General features: G+C 48.9%; 1 protein-coding gene across 1 annotated transcript in view; it reads left to right on the top strand.

Annotated features, from left to right (window-relative positions):
- Nucleotides 1-18,928, top strand: part of LOC118211421 (calmodulin-binding transcription activator 1-like) — a 154,496-nt gene extending 135,568 nt beyond the window's left edge. The window contains exons 12-20 of the mRNA XM_035388615.1: nucleotides 102-634; nucleotides 4,448-4,626; nucleotides 5,256-5,505; nucleotides 6,517-6,588; nucleotides 7,285-7,305; nucleotides 7,470-7,669; nucleotides 8,875-8,949; nucleotides 10,784-10,814; nucleotides 13,311-18,928. Coding sequence (XP_035244506.1) covers nucleotides 102-634; nucleotides 4,448-4,626; nucleotides 5,256-5,505; nucleotides 6,517-6,588; nucleotides 7,285-7,305; nucleotides 7,470-7,669; nucleotides 8,875-8,949; nucleotides 10,784-10,814; nucleotides 13,311-13,343 — 1,394 coding nt within the window. The 3' untranslated portion in view covers nucleotides 13,344-18,928. The remainder of the gene's footprint in view (nucleotides 1-101; nucleotides 635-4,447; nucleotides 4,627-5,255; nucleotides 5,506-6,516; nucleotides 6,589-7,284; nucleotides 7,306-7,469; nucleotides 7,670-8,874; nucleotides 8,950-10,783; nucleotides 10,815-13,310) is intronic.
- The last annotated feature ends 745 nt before the right edge of the window (nucleotides 18,929-19,673 follow it).

The following is a 19,673-nucleotide window of genomic DNA, read 5'->3' as shown; positions in this document are numbered from 1 at the left end:
GCTGTGTGTCTGCGCAGACCTGAGCGGACGCCTGTTTGTTTCGCTGTGTGTCTGCGCAGACCTGAGCAGACGCCTGTTTGTTTCGCTGTGTGTCTGCGCAGACCTGAGGAGGCCCCGGTCGGAGCCGTCCAGCTACTACAGCAGCGAGTGCCAGCGGGACCTGCCGCTAGCCAAAAAACACAAGCCCAACCCCGAGGCCTTCCAGGCGCGCCCGGACAAGGCCGCGTCCGTGCCCCTGGGCCTGGAGCAGCAGCAGCTCCGCAAGCTGGCGGCCAGCCCCCCCAAGAGCCTGCTGCCCGACATCCACGGCTCCGACAGGGGCCTGGAGGAGGGGGGCGGCGGGCCCGGGGGGGCGGGCCAGGCCAGGCTGGGGGCGCTGCGCGGGTCGGCGGGCGGGGCCGGAGCCGGCTGGAGCGCCCGGGAGCTGTTTTCGGCGGGGGGCTCGGGCAGGAAGGGGGCGGGCGGCGGCGGCGGCGGCGGGACGGGGAAGGAGAAGCTGGCCAGCCGGCTGCGTCCGCGGGAGACGCTGGGCGTGCTGATGGTGTCCCAGCGCGAGATGGCCGACACCGACCTGCTGGCCTACAGGGAGGACCTGGAGAACCAGGACTGCCTGACACACATGGATGACCTGCAGGTGGGCCAAGCTCCGCACTCACCATCCAATCAGTGCACGCTCTCTCTCTCTGTCTCTGTCTCTCTCTCTCTCTCTCTCTCTCTCTCTCTCTCGCTCTGTCTCTCTCTCTCTCTCTCACTGTCTCTCTCCCTCTCTCTCTCTCTCTCTCGCTCTCTCTCTCTCTCTCTCTCTCTCTCTCTCTCTCTCTCTCTCTCTCTGTCTCTCTCTCTCTCTCTCTCTCTCTCTCTCTCTCTCTCGCTCTGTCTCTCTCTCTCTCTCTCACTGTCTCTCTCCCTCTCTCTCTGTCTCTCTCCCTCTCTCTCTCTCTCTCTCTCTCTCTCTGTCTCTGTCTCTGTCTCTGTCTCTCTCCCTCTCTCTCTCTCTCTCTCTGTCTCTCTCTCTCTCTCTCCCTCTCTCTCTCCCTCTCTGTCAACCAGTTCAGTCAAGCTGTGTTGAACAGTCAGAGTCTTTGTAGTCATTATCCTGAGTGAATTTTACTGTATAAATTTGGCTGCTTTACCTCACCTACAGAAACATTAACATCCTCACTGTTTTACCTCACCTACAGGGACATTAACATTCATTACTGCTTTACCTCACCTAGAGGAGCATTAACACCCTCACTGTTTTATCTCACCTACAGGAACATTAACACACTTCCTGTTTTACCTCACCTAGAGGAGCATTAACACCCTCACTGTTTTACCTCACCTACAGGAACATTAACACACTTCCTGTTTTACCTCACCTAGAGGAGCATTAACACCCTCACTGTTTTACCTCACCTACAGGAACATTAACACACTTCCTGTTTTACCTCACCTAGAGGAGCATTAACACCCTCACTGTTTTACCTCACCTACAGGAACATTAACACACTTCCTGTTTTACCTCACCTAGAGGAGCATTAACACCCTCACTGTTTTACCTCACCTACAGGAACATTAACACACTTCCTGTTTTACCTCACCTAGAGGAGCATTAACACCCTCACTGTTTTACCTCACCTACAGGAACATTAACACACTTCCTGTTTTACCTCACCTAGAGGAGCATTAACACCCTCACTGTTTTACCACACCTACAGGAACATTAACACACTTCCTGTTTTACCTCACCTAGAGGAGCATTAACACCCTCACTGTTTTACCTCACCTACAGGAACATTAACACACTTCCTGTTTTACCTCACCTAGAGGAGCATTAACACCCTCACTGTTTTACCTCACCTACAGGAACATTAACACACTTCCTGTTTTACCTCACCTAGAGGAGCATTAACACCCTCACTGTTTTACCTCACCTACAAGAACATTAACACACTTCCTGTTTTACCTCACCTGCAGGAACATTAACATCCTCACTGTTTTACCTCACCTACAAGAACATTAACACACTTCCTGTTTTACCTCACCTAGAGGAGCATTAACACCCTCACTGTTTTACCTCACCTACAAGAACATTAACACACTTCCTGTTTTACCACACCTAGAGGAGCATTAACATCCTCACTGTTTTACCTCACCTAGAGGAGCATTAACACACTTCCTGTTTTACCTCACCTAGAGGAGCATTAACACCCTCACTGTTTTACCACACCTACAGGAACATTAACACACTTCCTGTTTTACCTCACCTAGAGGAGCATTAACACCCTCACTGTTTTACCTCACCTACAGGAACATTAACACACTTCCTGTTTTACCTCACCTAGAGGAGCATTAACACCCTCACTGTTTTACCTCACCTACAGGAACATTAACACACTTCCTGTTTTACCTCACCTAGAGGAGCATTAACACCCTCACTGTTTTACCTCACCTACAGGAACATTAACACACTTCCTGTTTTACCTCACCTAGAGGAGCATTAACACCCTCACTGTTTTACCTCACCTACAGGAACATTAACACACTTCCTGTTTTACCTCACCTAGAGGAGCATTAACACCCTCACTGTTTTACCACACCTACAGGAACATTAACACACTTCCTGTTTTACCTCACCTAGAGGAGCATTAACACCCTCACTGTTTTACCTCACCTACAGGAACATTAACACACTTCCTGTTTTACCTCACCTAGAGGAGCATTAACACCCTCACTGTTTTACCTCACCTACAGGAACATTAACACACTTCCTGTTTTACCTCACCTAGAGGAGCATTAACACCCTCACTGTTTTACCTCACCTACAGGAACATTAACACACTTCCTGTTTTACCTCACCTAGAGGAGCATTAACACCCTCACTGTTTTACCTCACCTACAGGAACATTAACACACTTCCTGTTTTACCTCACCTAGAGGAGCATTAACACCCTCACTGTTTTACCTCACCTACAGGAACATTAACACACTTCCTGTTTTACCTCACCTAGAGGAGCATTAACACCCTCACTGTTTTACCTCACCTACAGGAACATTAACACACTTCCTGTTTTACCTCACCTAGAGGAGCATTAACACCCTCACTGTTTTACCTCACCTACAAGAACATTAACACACTTCCTGTTTTACCTCACCTGCAGGAACATTAACATCCTCACTGTTTTACCTCACCTACAAGAACATTAACACACTTCCTGTTTTACCTCACCTAGAGGAGCATTAACACCCTCACTGTTTTACCTCACCTACAAGAACATTAACACACTTCCTGTTTTACCACACCTAGAGGAGCATTAACATCCTCACTGTTTTACCTCACCTAGAGGAGCATTAACACACTTCCTGTTTTACCTCACCTGCAGGAGCATTAACATCCTCACTGTTTAATCAGCATTACTTACTCGCTTGCCTTAAGCCTCTGTTTATTGAGAATACTTATATATATATATATATATAAAGCACCTCTTAATGGAGGATACAAACGAGGAGGGAGAGTAATGAGGGGTTTGGCTGTTGATGGATGGGATGGAGAATAAGGGCCTGGCTGCTCTCCTGCAGCCTGTAGCGGCTCTGAGTGCAGATGGCCCTGATTTGTGAGCACAGCGTGTGTTAGCCTGCTTTATGACTCCAGCACACGGCGCTGTCACTCACCCTCCTCCCCCCCCCCCCCCTCCCCACACACACACACGCAGGATCCACACTCCCCCAGGATCTTCAGCACCTCATAATAAACCCGGCCACCCCCCCCCCCCCCACACACACACACACACACACACACACAGGGTCCACACTCCCCCAGGATCTTCAGCTCCTCATAATAAACCTGTACTCCCCCCCAACACACACACACACACACACACAGGATCCACACTCCCCCAGGATCTTCAGCACCTCATAATAAACCCGGCCACCCCCCTGCCCCCCCCCCACACTCCCCCAGGATTTTCAGCACCTCATAATAAACCCGGCCATTGATCCGTCCACGCAGCCGAAAGGAGAGGTCCTGCCAGGCTCTGTCACCATTCGTCACTGTCACAGGCACAGAGAGAGAGAGAGAGAGAGAGAGAGAGAGAGAGAGAGAGGGCCGGAGATGGGCCCGGAGATTGGGGCCGGGAACGGGGGCAGGGGCAGGGTGGTGGTGGGGGTTGGGGGTAAACTCTGCGTTTGATGGCGATTGGCTGAGGTTTTTTGCCTGTTGTTTTGGGTGGGGTGTTAGGGTAAACTCCACGCTGGATGGCGATTGGCTGAGGTTTTTTGCCTGTTGTTTTGTGTGGGGGGGGGGCGGGGGTGGTAGGGTAAACTCCACGCTGGATGGCGATTGGCTGAGGTTTTTTGCCTGTTGTTTTGGGCCGGGGGGGCGGGGTTGGTAGGGTAAACTCCACGCTCGATGGCGATTGGCTGAGGGTTTTTGCGTGTTGCATTTGTACTCCCCTCGTCCCTCCAGGTGAACATGATGACGCTGGCGGAGCACATCATCGAGGCCACGCCCGAGCGCATCAAGCGGGAGAACTTTGTCGCCACGGAGACGGCGCCCCTGGACAGCGCAGGGGTCAGCAACACCATGAGCTGGCTGGCCAGTTACCTGGGAGACGTGGAGCACTTACCGAGCCTCATACACCTGCGGTGAGCAGCCCCGGTCCGCTTGTGTGGGCGAGCAGGGTTCTCCCAGCACGCTAACTTCTCTCCAAAATTCTTAGTCAGTGTTCTAGAACTCCACTGCATTCAGTTACTGCCAGTGATTGTGACATCAGCATTAGAATGTTCGGTTACGAACATTCTAATCGCGTGTTTGTGACCTCACACCAATAAAGGGTTAAATACGTTAGGAAACAAGTGAGGATCTACATCCGTGTGACCTTTCGCTGTGTCTGAGAGAACACCAGCACACTCCCTCCCACAACGGCACCTGGAGCCTGAAATGCCAAAATAAACAGTGCCACGCTTTCTGTGTTTATAATAGACAACACGGTGTATTTGCTGCCAAAGCGCGTATAGAGTTGTATTGTAACTGACTCCCGGTTGTATGATGAGCGCACAAACTGTCACAGCGGTGGAGGGAGGGGCGAAACGACAGGTGGGGCATTTTTAAAGTGAAAGTAAATAACTCATTAGGGATATAGCGTGAGTAAAGTCTAGCTCAGGCAGTTTAATTGTGGGTTTCCAGCTTTAGAAATTTCCTTTAAGAGCCCCTCTGTCCCCCGTGCACATGTCCCAGCACAGCCCCTGACCACCCCTCTGTCCCCCGTGCGCAGGTCCCTGTACAGCGAGCCCCTGACGCCCTCCTCGAACCCGAGCCTGAGCCCGGCGGGCTCCCCGCTGCACGAGGCCCCCCCGGACAGCAAGCCGGCGGGCCTGCCCTCCCCGGCCGACTGGAGCGACTTCCTCAACGCCTCCAACAGCAAGGTGGAGCGGGAGCTGGCGCAGCTGACACTGTCCGACCCGGAGCAGAGGGAGCTGTACGAGGCCGCCCGCCTGGTGCAGACCGCCTTCCGAAAGTACAAGGTACAGCCCGGGCCCGGGGCCCCGCCCCCCGGCCCGCCAGCCGCCCTGTGTCTGTGATTGTACCTGGCCCCCCAAGCCACCCCCTTGTGTTCTGTGTGGGTATTCTAACAACACCATTGCTTCGTTTGTTTGTGTGTGTGTTTGTTTGTTTGTTTTTTTCCCCGGGTCAGTTGCTCTAGTTAAGTCGGTCAGTGGTTTGCTGTCTGTCTCTGAACGCCGGGGCCTTAGTACCGCCCGGGTGGAGAGGACTCGGCTCGGGGCAAAATAATCGGCACGGCCCCAGCCAAGTTTGCCGTGCGAGAGACTGAGAGTGCACGCCCGTCAGTGAGCGGGAGAAAAGCGTGGCCTCCAGCAGCGGGAAGGCCTCTGATCAGAGACGCACGGACACGGACAGGAACACACACGCAGACAGCGCAAACGCACGAGCAGGGACAGGAGCACACACTCAGACAGCGCAAACGCACGGACACGGACAGGAGCACACACTCAGACAGCGCAAACGCACGAGCACGCAAAGGCCTCCAGTCTGGGGCTCCGGCATGGGGAAGAGCTGCTCTAACAGAGCTTGGGACTCGCCTGGCTGCTGGCCCCCGTCCGTCCTGTCTGTCGCTTTTGTTCCTCCCCTCAAATGGCTGCCTGGCTGCTTGGTCCCCAGACCGCGCTCTCCCTCGCGCCCTCGCTCCCCCGCGGCTGGCTTTAATGAATCTCCGCGCCTCAAACTGTTCGCCGCCCGTCCGGCGGCATCTGTTCCACGCGCCTCTCCAAAAGCCGACCCGAGCAGGGGGGCGTGCTGACGTCGCCCCCTGTCTCCCCCCCCGCCCCCCTAACTCCCACCCCCCACCCAGGATGGTGTCTCACCCCCCATTCTTCGTTTCCAGAATCTTCTCTGTGTCCGAATGACCCGAGAGCGGCGGAAGGTCAGCTCAAACGGGACGTGCGCAGCCCTGTCCCGAGTGGGGTACTCTGCTGACCTCTGACCTCTCAACCTCTCCTTTCCCTCCCCTCCCTTAGGGCCGCCCTCTGCGGGAGCAACAGGAAGTAGCGGCGGCGGTCATCCAGCGCTGCTACAGGAAGTACAAACAGGTAGGCTGGACACAGCGCCATGCGCAAATTTCAAAACCCAAAACCCCATTATATGAAATCATGTCATGCGCCACACCACTAATTCACTAATGGAATAAAATTACGTCATTGTTGAATATTTAACAAATTAATTGCGCATAAACTACCCATTGCAGTGTGTAGTTTGATTAATGTGAGTGAGTGTCAGTTGAAGAGTCTGCATTTATAATGAGACCCGCCCAAAGCCCCTCCCACCATCCACCGGTGGGTGGGTCCTGATCCACAGTTTTGGAACTGCTGCCCTAAGCCGATAATCCTGCGGGTAATTTTGGAAAAACACCGCATGGCCTCCCGTGTGTGCGTCAGGACACGCGGCAGGGATAGCGTACGGGTCAGCGCAGGGGGCGGGGCCCGTTTGACAGTAATCAGCCAATCCCGGACGGCTCTCTTTTTCAGAGCAGATGAGCCCAATCGCTCCTGAGAGGTGCGGCGTGGTTCCGTGAATCATTTGGGGGGCTGCGCACATTTCAGTCCGTCCCGGGTCAAGGGTACTGGCAAAGCGCAGATATTAATATGTGTGCTGATCTTGCGACAAATCATCCCCCGCAGAGACGGCAGGCCCAGTACACACGTAGACCCCGCCTCCCAGTTTCCCCCGCCCTGACAGGATGTACATCATCCGCCATCTCCTGACCTCTTCTCTCTTTCCTTTGCAAGCTTACATGGATAGCCTTGAAGGTAACGTCACTGGCCCCCCGTAGTGTGTGTGTAATGCGCATGGCTGACTCTGCTGTGGCAGCAGCGGTCAGGTGGTGTTTGGGAGGGATGTGGTACCTGCCCTGGCTGGCCGTCCCTCTCTGATGCCCCCCCCCCCCCGTTTCTCTCCCCCCCCCCCCCGGCAGTATGCACTTTATAAGAAGATGACGCAGGCCGCCATCCTTATCCAGAGTAAATTCCGCAGCTACCACGAGCAGAAGAAGTTTCAGCAGAGCCGGCGGGCGGCCATGCTGATCCAGCAATACTATCGCAGCTATAAGGAGTGCGGCAGGCTGAGGCCCCACCGCCGCGCGGCCGCCGCTGCCCTGGTGCAGCACAAACTCAGGTACCGTCGCCCCTGCTGCACGTCACTGCTGCTGCACTGACACATGCACCACAGCAACATTACTGCTGCAGCACTGACATATGCATCGCAGATACTGCTGCTGCACTGACACATGCATCGCAGATACTGCTGCAGCACTGACACATGCATCGCAGCAACATTGCTGCTGCAGCATTGACATATGCATCGCAGCAACATTACTGCTGCTGCACTGACACATGCATCGCAGATACTGCTGCAGCACTGACATGCATCGCAGCAACATTACTGCTGCAGCACTGACATATGCATCGCAGCAACATTACTGCTGCTGCACTGACACATGCATCGCAGCAACATTACTGCTGGTGCACTGACACATGCATCGCAGATACTGCTGCAGCACTGACACATGCATCGCAGCAACATTACTGCTGCAGCACTGACATATGCATCGCTGCAACATTACTGCTGCAGCACTGACACATGCATTACAGCAGCATTACTGCTGCAGCACTGACATATGCATCGCAGATACTGCTGCAGCACTGATACATGCACCACGCCAACAATACTGCTGCTGCACTGATACATGCATCGCTGCAACATTACTGCTGCTGCTTCACTGATACATGCACCACAGCAACATTACTGCTGCAGCACTGATACATGCACCACAGCAACATTACTGCTGCTGCACTGATACATGCACTGCAGCAACGTTACTGCTGCAGGACTGATACATGTGCCAGGAAAACAACACTTAAAAGTACAGCAGCAAGTGCCAGGCTCAATTCAATTATCTATGGAACGTAAGCTGAAGTGGCCCTGCTGCATAACGGTGTTGCCAGTGCATTGACGGCTAGATATGCCATATTGCAGATATTCCCTGCAAACTCAGCACGTACAGCAACACGTGCAGCTGAAAGGAAGAGCAAGATAAAGATGCAAGATAAACTCAGTTTGAGTTGGCATGTGTCCAAATGGATGGAGGATCTTTTGGTAGTTGGGCATTCCAATCTCAGGAAAAAAAATATGGAGACAACTGTCACGTGGGTGTTTAACTTTTTTGCATTGCAGAGGGTCATAGCAATTTGTGTTCCTATCATCCGTCTCTGACTGAATGTGTGCGTTTGCGCTGAAAGTTGTCCGGCGGTTAGCTGACGGGGGGGTCGGCTGTTTGAGTCACCGTGACTGGTCCGATCACCGCTGCCCGTCTGTTCCAGAAGCAGTCTGCTGACCAAGAAGCAGGATCAGGCCGCCCGCAAGATCATGAGGTTCCTGCGGCGCTGTCGCCACAGGTGAGCTCCGCCACGACGCGCTCGTCCCACACCCCCGCTCGCCTAAACGCCTCACACCTCACACCTCACAGGCCCAGATACACACCTCACTACACACCTCACAGGCCCAGATACACACCTCACTACACACCTCACAGGCCCAGATACACACCTCACTACACACCTCACAGGCCCAGATACACACCTCACTACACACCTCACAGGCCCAGATACACACCTCACTACACACCTCACAGGCCCAGATACACACCTTACAGACCCAGATACACACCTTACTACACACCTCACGGTCCCAGATACACACCTCACTACACACCTCACAGGCCCAGATACACACCTCACTACACACCTCACAGGCCCAGATACACACCTCACTACACACCTCACAGGCCCAGATACACACCTCACAGACCCAGATACCCACCTCACTACACACCTCACAGACCCAGATACCCACCTCACTACACACCTCACCGGCCCAGATACACACCTCACAGGCCCAGATACACACCTCACAGGCCCAGATACACACCTCACAGGCCCAGATACACACCTCACAGGCCCAGATACACACCTCACTACACACCTCACCGGCCCAGATACACACCTCACAGGCCCAGATACACACCTCACTACACACCTCACAGACCCAGATACACACCTCACTACACACCTCACAGACCCAGATACACACCTCACTACACACCTCACAGGCCCAGATACACACCTCACTACACACCTCACAGGCCCAGATACACACCTCACAGGCCCAGATACACACCTCACTACACACCTCACAGGCCCAGATACACACCTCACTACACACCTCACAGGCCCAGATGCAGCGGGGGGGGGGGGGGGGGGGGGGGGGGGGGGGGGGGGGAGGGGGGGGGAGCGCAGGCAAAGCATTATGGGTCCTCCGTGCCAGAGGGATCTTCACCATTCTCTCCTCTTTAATGAAAAGCTGATCACCTGTCTGGAAAGAAAAACACCTCTGTCCCCTGTTACTGTAGCTGAGATCCAGTAAAAAAGGATGAAAGATACGGGGCAGATTAGCATGCAGATGAGGCGGCGGCGTGGCGTAGCCGTTTAGGGAGCTGGGCTGCACCTCCGAGGCTGTTAGTCTGACTCCCGGGGGGGGGGGCGCTGCCGTCGTACCCCTGAGCGAGGCTCTTAACCCGAATTCCTCCACTGACATGCCCCGCCCTGTAAGTGGACTTGCGTGCACGCAGAGCGTTAAGCTGTGGATAAGATAAATGTTTAAAGTGTGACCCTCAGATGCTTTTTTTAGAGGTGGGAAAACAGCGTGACTGAAAACACCCACACGTTTCCACCCCGCCGCTTCCACTCGGCGCAGCTGTGAGGGGTTTGGTTCTGCGCGTGCAGAGCTCGCTGAAGTCGGGCCGTCGGGCTCGGCCGCGCTTTCACACAGGTGGTCTGCCACACAGGCTGCTCACGCTGACCGGTGTTCTGTGGTCCACACAGCACTGCCAGACACCCACACGTGTTAGCAGGGTTCCCGGAGGAATGACCGCTGCCCAAATCGCTGTTCGAATCGCTGTCCGGTGCCTCTGGAGCAGCAGCCTGGACAATCAGTCGATCAAAATCGGACCGCTGTGGTCCATTGTGGTTTTATTTTTTTATTTTTTATGGGGGGGGGGGGATTCGGGGGTGGGGGCAGGTAAGGCTGGATAATGTACCTAACCCTGCAGGGACACTCCTCTGTATTCTGAGCCCCTCCCTCCCTGACCCCCTCCCCCCCCCACCCCCCACCCCCGGCAGTGCCTAGTGTGTGCTAATAGCTGTCTGGTGTTGTTTTGCTGTTAATGCCAAGCCCTTTGATGGACCATAGACTGTTCAAGCGGGTGAGTGCAGCCTAAGCAACTCAAAGTTTGAGCTTCTCTCTCTCTCTCTCTCCCTCCCTCCCCCCCTCCCCTCGAGACCCTGCTGCTCTCCCCCCGTCCCTCTCCTCCCCTCTGTCACTGTTGCTTGATGCCTGCTTGCATGCCGGCTGCCGACTGGACCCACAGATGGACAGAAAGCCCCTGATTGAGAGGGGGAGGCGCAGGTCACTAACCACAGCACACAGAATGTCAAAGACAGCTCAACACTAACCCGGCATCTCTCACTTCTCTAATGTCTGTACCTGTTTCCCTCTCTCTCTCTCTCTCCTTCTCCCTCTCTCTCTCTCCTTCTCCCTCTCTCTCTCCCCAACTGACTTATCTGTCCTTGTTATGAAGATGCATATTAGAAGACTTGAGAATTGCTGGATGATTGCTGCATGTCTGCCAACCGATAGGAGGCCTTGCTTGTTTTCTTTTTTCTTTTTTTAACTTGTAGGCATGCTCAGAATGACATCACTTCCTGTATGGACAGAATGTTCTCTAGAACACCTGGCTACCCTGTTTCCTTCCTTGTTTTGGGAGTGGGGGTGGGGTGCCTTATTGTTTTCCTCTCTGCTTCTCTGTGGTGGGGGCCCGGCCCCAGGCCTCAGACTCGGCTGATTTGGGGGGGTCTGTAGGTACACTTTCTGAGACAGAACTCTGGCCTGGGATGATGGGACCAGCCAAAACACTGCCTCCGTTGGCCCAACCTATGCAGTCACAACCTCCTCTCTGTGCCACCTAAATAGCTCACCACAACATTCTGATGACATCATAGGTCACTGCTCACCGCGACATTCTGATGACATCATAGGTCACTGCTCACCGCAACATTCTGATGACACTGTAGGCCACAGCTCAGCCCAACGTTCTGCTGACATTATAGGCCATAATTAAAGGGGTCAGCAGTGGGAGACGTTTAGTGTTACAATGGCAGTGGATCTCATTAGTGTTTTAATCCCATTGGTTTTGTGTTACGATGTTGACATGACCTAAAGCACCTTGAAGTTTTCTAGTGCAAAGTTCAACCCAAAAAGACGTATTGAATGGGTGTCTTATTCCGTGGTACAATAAACATCTTGACAAGTGATGATTAAATGGTTACTATAAACAATGTGTGATGACCTGTAAGGGCATGGAAGCCAGCCAATCACGGCTGTCGCACAGGAGCATGTGACAGGGGTGTGAGCAGACACAGGCGGGTGGAAGGTTAGTGGAGAGGGAAGCGGGGGTCATGTCAGTGAAGAGCGAGGGCGTAATTTAACACAGAGTTCTACAGTGCTCCCATTTTAGGAGCATTCGCTCCTGAAAATTTAAGTGCGCTAACTGGAAAATTTATTTAGGAGCACATGTTGGAATGCATTAGTGCGCTCCTAAATTTTTCAGCTTAGGAGCACATATGCTCTTTGGAAAAAATGTGAGCGTAGAGTCCCAGTCAGATTGCCTGGGTATGCCTGATACTTTGGTGAAGGGAGGTAAGGCACTTCAGCATGCTGCGATTGAAGCTGTGGGTTATGTGAATTATGTTATATCAACACATATCTCAGGGATGGTACTACACATCCAGGCATTGCGCTCAACACTGAAAATGTAGAACTCCACGAAATTTAGGTCATTTTCCATTTCTTGTGCTTGGATATTGAACAGTTTGACTTGACGATGCGACAGGTGGCACAATCAGGTCAAGTGTCGTCTTGAGGGGTCGCGTTGGTAAGGCCAGTTCGCTGTTGAAAGCAGCCTGACCTGCAGTTATGACAAACAGATTCCATATAGATAGCAGCTTTACTTTAAATAAACTGCACTTGGTGCTAGTTGATGCACTGAGCCTGTAACCTCAGTCTGTGTTTGGTTGTGTTGGAAGGAGAGCCATGGGGACCTTCTCTATGGTAAAGACTGTCACTACCTGTCATAACTCAGCGATCTCAGCGATGTCCATCACAGTCTTAACACATGGGAACATGGGAATTGGAGTCTTAACACATGGGAACATGGGAATTGGAGTCTTAATTCATGGGAACATGGGAATTGGAGTCTTAATACATGGGAGCATGGGAATTTATTCCCTCATGGTCGCTGTTCAAGCTGGGTAATGAGCCGACTTCAATTGATGGATGCAGGGTGCCATAATTTATATGTGCACTGAGATTCTTTACATAATTGGCTCAGTCCTGACATATAATTTGATTGGCAACGTTTTTTCCCACTGATGGACACAGGAGTTATTTATTAACAAGGCACTGATGGTCATGTTCCGCAAGTGTATCCCCATGGCAACTCTGCCTTCTTTCTGTTCTCTGATTGGCCTGTGAGAAGAGGCGGGCCTTAGCTGTGAAAACCCTGGCATGTCACGTGAGGTCTGGGCGCTGTCTTCTGGCCGCCGGATTGGAAGTGGTGTTATGATGCTGTGGCGTCCTTCCTGACGTCCCCCTTCTCGCAGTAAAGGTGTACCTCATGTGTTGCTCTGTTTTTGTCTTCCAGAGTGAAAGAATTGAGAAGGGCCAAGGAACATGAGAACGTACAGAAGAGCCCCCTCGCCATGTGACATCACTCTCCAGACTTTCTTTTTTTCTTTCTTTCTTTTTTCTGTTTATACCAGACATTTTACAAGAGGAAAAAAAAAAAAACTATCCAATTAGTAATTCAAGGAACACACTGCGATTATTACTACGACAATACTCCAACTGATTCTACTCCTGCCAATGCAACGGCTTTCTTCTTTTATTCCTCCTTCCTCTAATGGGGGAAACGCGGGAAGTTCTTCAGAAACTAGACTATTTGGGGAAATGGAAGGGGGGAGTAACATTATCTTCATGGCATTTTTTGCACTTTTCCATGGATTTTTATTTTTATTTTTTCTGTTTTCGGGAGCAAGAATAATGGGAATTGGGGGGTTGGGGGATGGAGTGGGGGGGGGTACGACTGGATCTGGAACGTTCTTTGGATGAAGAGAGAAGGATAAAGATTGAAGATGAAAGGTTGCAAATATGGAATCATAAAATATTTACCTGCTTTTGATTATATTAGAATTTTTTTTAATGACTTATGTATTCCATTTGAAAAAAAAAAGAACCAAAAATCGTTGCCATAGCTCATTATACCCCATTTGCACGCAAACTCCCGTATTCAACCAAACAAACTCATCGCTATCAGAAATCTTAATTTCCTGTCAAGCTGCCCTTCACCCTGTCATTCAATCAAAAGGGGAGGGGCTGTGCATGAATGTAAAAGGGTCATAAGCAGAGCTAGATGAGTTTTAAAAATAGATCTTATTTTGTTATGTTGTGGGGAGGGATTAGGTAGGGGACTGCGGTGATATTATTGCAAGCGGGTCGCCCTTTTTTTAAGCACCGTTGTTTTAAAATCTTATATTTGGTCTTTTGCTTAATGTCGCTTTTAATCAGTAGCTTGCCCTGTGAGCCCTTGCGTTAAAGTTAAGGAAAAACTGCATGTGTTTGGGAAAACGTTGTCTCTTGCGTGCTTAAATATTCGGTTGGTGTTCTTTCATTTTTCACGTTGTTACGTAGTGCTGTCACTCACGTGTCCATGACCCCCCTATCTCATATTTTGCATTTAATTTGTTTTAACGGTGTAACGAGCGTTACTTTGTTCCATTGATTTGACGATGAATTTGCCTTATTTCGCGGTTTAGTTTAAGTCCTTTTTTGAAAGGTGTTGTTTTCAAGTTCATTTTGCGAAAATTGTGTATCCTGCCTCTGTTATGTTGTAATGCGTGTGGTTCTAAAAGTTAGTCGTTGTTATGTTTTAAATGAACTTCAGAAGCTTGAAAGGCCTATGAAGGGAAGATCACATACATTGCCTTGACTTCTTAGAGACCCTGACGGGACTCTAAGCTAGCTCCTAAACGGGAGGTAGAAAAAATCCATATTTTTGACTATTGAGCGGTTTCTGTACATAAAGAGGGTTGAAGGTTCGTGGAGGAGACCACTTATCCGAAGGGGATTGTATTTAAAAAAATATATATTATTTTATTCAGAGAAAAAGGGGATGATAACGTGACGAGACAAAAACAGAAAAATTTGTATAGTTTTGTTTGAATGCCCGAGAAGTCTGGTTGTATTGTTTGTATATAATGTAAATACTGGGTACAAACAAGGAGCTATGTGCATGAACAATTAAGACATGAACAAAGAAACAAAAAAAAATAATAACTAAAAAGCATTAGTGGCTATGGTCTGTAAAATGATTCAAACTATTTCACTATAAGAGTATTTTATTTTAAATGTTCTTTAAAAGAACATTTTGCTAAAGCATGACCTTATTGCAAAAAAAAAAAAAACAAGTGGAAAAATAAATCTTTAGCGTTAGGAAAAAAAAAGTCTAAATTATCTTAACAAAGACAAAAAAAGGTTATGTTTACATTTTTGTTTTGTTTTGTTTTGTTTTGTTTTGTTTTTGGGCTACCAAGAGTTTAATCTTTTTTGCCAATGGTGCCAAGTAATGTGAATGCTATATTGCTTAACAACAAAAATTAAGTTATAATATTTGCAGAACAGATAATCATAAGACAAAATATACTAGCATTAAATACCGTAAAATCACACCACTACCAAACAAGGAACCCAGAACGATCTCCACACAGTGCAGAGGGAGAGTTATTTTTAAAAATAAAGGACTTGAGCCTCTTGCATATTCATCTCATCACAGGTATCTTTAAAAAAAAAAACAGGTATACAGGTAAACAGGTTTTCCATGGGATAACCCCTATGGATGTATTGCAAATCAGAAACAAACAAACGCAAAAAAAGAAAATGCAATCTGGGTGCTTTGTATTCGTCCGTTATAAAGAAAGGAGACCGGAAGTAGGCGGGAGACCTGGCGGACTTTGTAAATGGCAGCCTTGTTTATTGAAGACTCAGACCGATAAGAATATATTTTAAGATCTATAGTCCAGAGAGGTTGTGCGCAAGTTGTGACCTTGTGCAGGTATCTATTGTCCTGTATTCTAGGATGATTGTGCGGATAAAGAGTTTTCCTGCAGAGGAAGGTGGTGTGATGAAATACTGAAGCCCTCAGCTTACGAAAAGGACACTTGCTTGAAAGACAGAAGACCCAATGAATGGAGTCTGATCACATAGCTTTATGGCAAGGAGGAGTCTTGACTGACCAAGGCTGCTATCTATCCAAGCTATTCCACATCAAAAGGCAAAAGCAACACTCAGTAGAAACGATCGACCCAGGCGTGCTAAACAACAGTAAGATGTGTTTAAGTATGTTTATGAGCTTCTTGGGTATCAGAGTGGGGAAACCACGTGGGTTGCTGTGATTGGAGAGAACAGTGGTGGTTCAAAGCTTTCAAATGGATTCTCAAGTAAATAAAGACACGTCAAGCAGGTGTGACGGGAGTGTTGCCCGAACCTTTTGAGGGGGAAGGCCAAAATGTACTTGAAAGAAGTGGCTTTTGCATTGTTAGCAGTGACAGCACTGTTTTGAGTGAACGTTTTTTTTTTTCTCCTGAGGAAGCCCGGTGGCAACCGCCTGGTTTTCTCCTGGCCAATTGGTTTCTGTTCCGTAGATGGTGTCCGTGCACTGTTGCCTGTCTGTTTCCAGAAGGTTCCGTGCCGAATTTTTCTGGATGCGGTTGTTTTGTGTCAGCCGGTTCTGTTTCTGCTGCAGAGACTTGCTATATAAACCTCCTGTTCAGCGTTTATGTAGAAAGTGCCTAACCATATCCTGAAACAAAAAAAAAAGCCAATGTCAGGAGCATGGAAAATGTTCAAAAGAGGAAAAATGCTGAAGACCTGGTCAATTGCAAACACTATTTCTTTCAAAAGTTTGGCTGCACTAGGAGAAAAAAAAGTGCTGTCAATTGTTTTAAAGGATCGCCATACATAATGCCAGGAACAAGAAAGAAAAAAAAAAGTCAGTTTCTAAACCCCATTCAAACAATCCTTTCGAGGTTTTACCTAGGCTGCTAACAGTTGTCTTGACAGTTATTATCAGTATAACGCCCTAAATGACACATTATGCTACAGATTCTAGGATGTCACACGTTTGCCAATATACCAGAGGCCTCGTTTTCCTATTGGAAACTGCCTGCTCGAACCATGTGGATTACAAGGACTGCCTAATTATTCCAGTGATTATTGTCTTGCATTCATCAAACTGGTTGAGGATGTCAGCCATTGCACTGGTGTGGGGATGGAGATGGTCTTATATGCTTGCATGGGTAACATAGATAACTGGGTGTCTGAACAGTGCCCAAAGCATGCCTATTTTTCTAGTACTGGTAGTCAGATAGACTTGTAAAAGACTTATTGTTCTGTGCAGCAGAAAACGTCGGTTTAATGTTTTGCAGAACCCGAGAGAGTACAGAGAGCCTCTTAACGCAAGGCGAACAAAGAACGTAATCAAAAAAAAAAAAAGAAAAAAAAAGAATGATATAGCTATTGTCAGTATTCTTTGACCACGTTTCTGGGGGCAGCATGAATCTTTTATTCATAGATTTATTCATTTTTCATTCATTTTGGTCCATATGGTGTTCTTCCAACTTCCAACGCAGCAAATCTGATCCGATGTGTTTCCGGAATTTCAACGGCAAGCATCGCACCACACTGCACACCACTCACACCTGTACAGCGACAGCTCTCAGTCTCTCTACGTGCAGATTCGACGAGGAGAAAAATTCACGCGTGGTTCATAGAGCTTAGGGAACAGTTCACCTCCCTTTTGTATTTTTACTCAGGGTGCCAAAAAACGGAGGGGGGGGGGGGGGAGTGGGGGCGGGATTTGTGGAGCTCAAACTCGCACTGAGGTGGGATTGCTAAAGAAATCCCAGGGCAGAGCTTAGCATTCTAGGGCCTCTCAAACGCAGTGTTCCCCAGCTGGACAGTGAACAGGAGTGTCTTTGTCTGTAAATTGCAGAGCTAGTTCATATTGTGAGCTGGATGAAAAACAAGGTTAACCGTGTTTTTACCACACAAATTCCAACACACTTAATGCTCCTCAATGTTCAGCTTTCCCTCATATGGGAAAGTTGGATTGTTGTTGAAAGCCAGGTTTGCAATTTTACAGACACCATGTTGAAAGAGAGAGGGAAGTCTTTTGGTGCTTGGACAGATGGAGCCATTGTTTCTCTATCATTTAACGATAAATTGATCTCACGTGAAGTTGGCGGATTCTTGGCGCGGCGGTACGCAAGCTAGCTAACATGCACGTCATCTTGGGTCTTTCTCATCACTCTTTGTTCCTTGTGTAACGCCATGTTGGTTTTCTCCACAGTGCAGCGCGTACTCTGCTGATTAGTCCAGGAGCCTCACGTGACCCATCTAGGCTAATAACCAATGAGTGCGCTTTGTAAGGTAAAATGAAAACCAACGTGTCCAATCAGAAAGACCTGCCTTCCCTCCTCTTCCTGTGTTGCACCCTAACACAAAAACAGCTGGCAGGTCAGGATAGCAGGGCATAAGGCTTTCCACTTATTGACACAGAGCAATAAACATTTTATTTTTCCTTTTTTTAAGTGGAGATCTTTAGATCTAATGCAGACAAATATACAATTTGAAACAGGTAGTTGACTTCCTCTTATGCAAATGCCAGAATGCAAGACGAGCGTTCAGTTGTTTATGGACAGTGATAACATGACACCCCTGACCTAACTGCACGTTTTCATCATAATCCAAATGAAGAAAAAGAAAGAAAAAAAAAAAACAGGCCCTGCTTTTTTTTTTTAAACAGGTAGTGGGCCCCCACACTTTGCATGAGAAACTAGTGATAGACCTCTCCTTTTCCTCTCCTCTCTCTCTTCCTGTCTTTCTCTCTGTCTTTCCCCACTGTCTCCTTCCTTATTCTCACTCCTATGAGTTTCCTCATTTTCTGTTTTCCCAGTCTGTCTTGCTCTCTCTCTCTCTCTCTCTCTCTCTCTCTCTTTCGCCCTCTTTTGTAAGTTTTATTTTTTCTAATAGTGCATGTAAAAGCGTCTGAATCGTTGGAGATGTTTAAAAAAAAAATTAAAAAAAGATTATTCAGCTGCTGAAGCCATGCAAAACGTTTTGAATTGCCCTTAAAATATGGAAAATGTTTTCTGAATGCTTTATATTCTTTCTGCTGTAAAATAATAATAAAAACAGAAAAAATCATTTGTGTCATTGGAGCTCTTCTCTTATTAAAAACACTGGATATTTTGTGACTTTTTGATCACACATTCATTATGGACAGGGGTGACAGACATGACATGCCTTAGGAAAGGGGTTTGTCTCCTGCTCACTTGAACCCATCATTCAAAATGAACTTGATAACCTTTTTCCCCACCACTCCGATACTGCCTTGCAAAAACACAGTGATGACTAAAAAGCCACAGGACATCCCTTGCTTAAGCATACACAGGTATGACAATATCACGCCCACCACTCAAAAAAGTGCTGGATACAGGCTCACGCCCAGAAAGCCCTGTGTGTACACCATCACTCATTGGACGCCATTTCGCAGGCACTCATACCCAGAACAGCCTCACACTGGTCACTTTCCTTACATACAGCCCATTTCTTCAGCCGGATGTGCTACAGAAGCAACGCAGGCTAGGTGCTTTGCTCAAGGGTAGGAGAGCAGCGCCCCAGCTAAGAATCGCAACCACAGCCTTTGTGTTACAAACCCCGCTTCCGTACTGCTCAACTACCCCGTGTGCTTTGAAAGCATTAACGTCCTCGCTAATGTCCACAGGGTGTCAGCACCTTGGTTCAAAATTGCATCTCAGATATAGCATCATTAATAGCAGTGTCTCCATCCCTATACCAACTTTTTTTTGTCCTTTTTCAAAAAAGAATGCCCTGCATATGTGTCAACACTGTCGGGGACAACTCAGATTATAGAAGTAGGCTACTCATT

This window comes from Anguilla anguilla, chromosome 13 (genome assembly GCF_013347855.1).
Source record: "Anguilla anguilla isolate fAngAng1 chromosome 13, fAngAng1.pri, whole genome shotgun sequence".
In the NCBI taxonomy this organism is placed as follows: Eukaryota; Metazoa; Chordata; class Actinopteri; order Anguilliformes; family Anguillidae; genus Anguilla; species Anguilla anguilla.
This window is presented reverse-complemented; position numbering and strand designations above follow the sequence as displayed.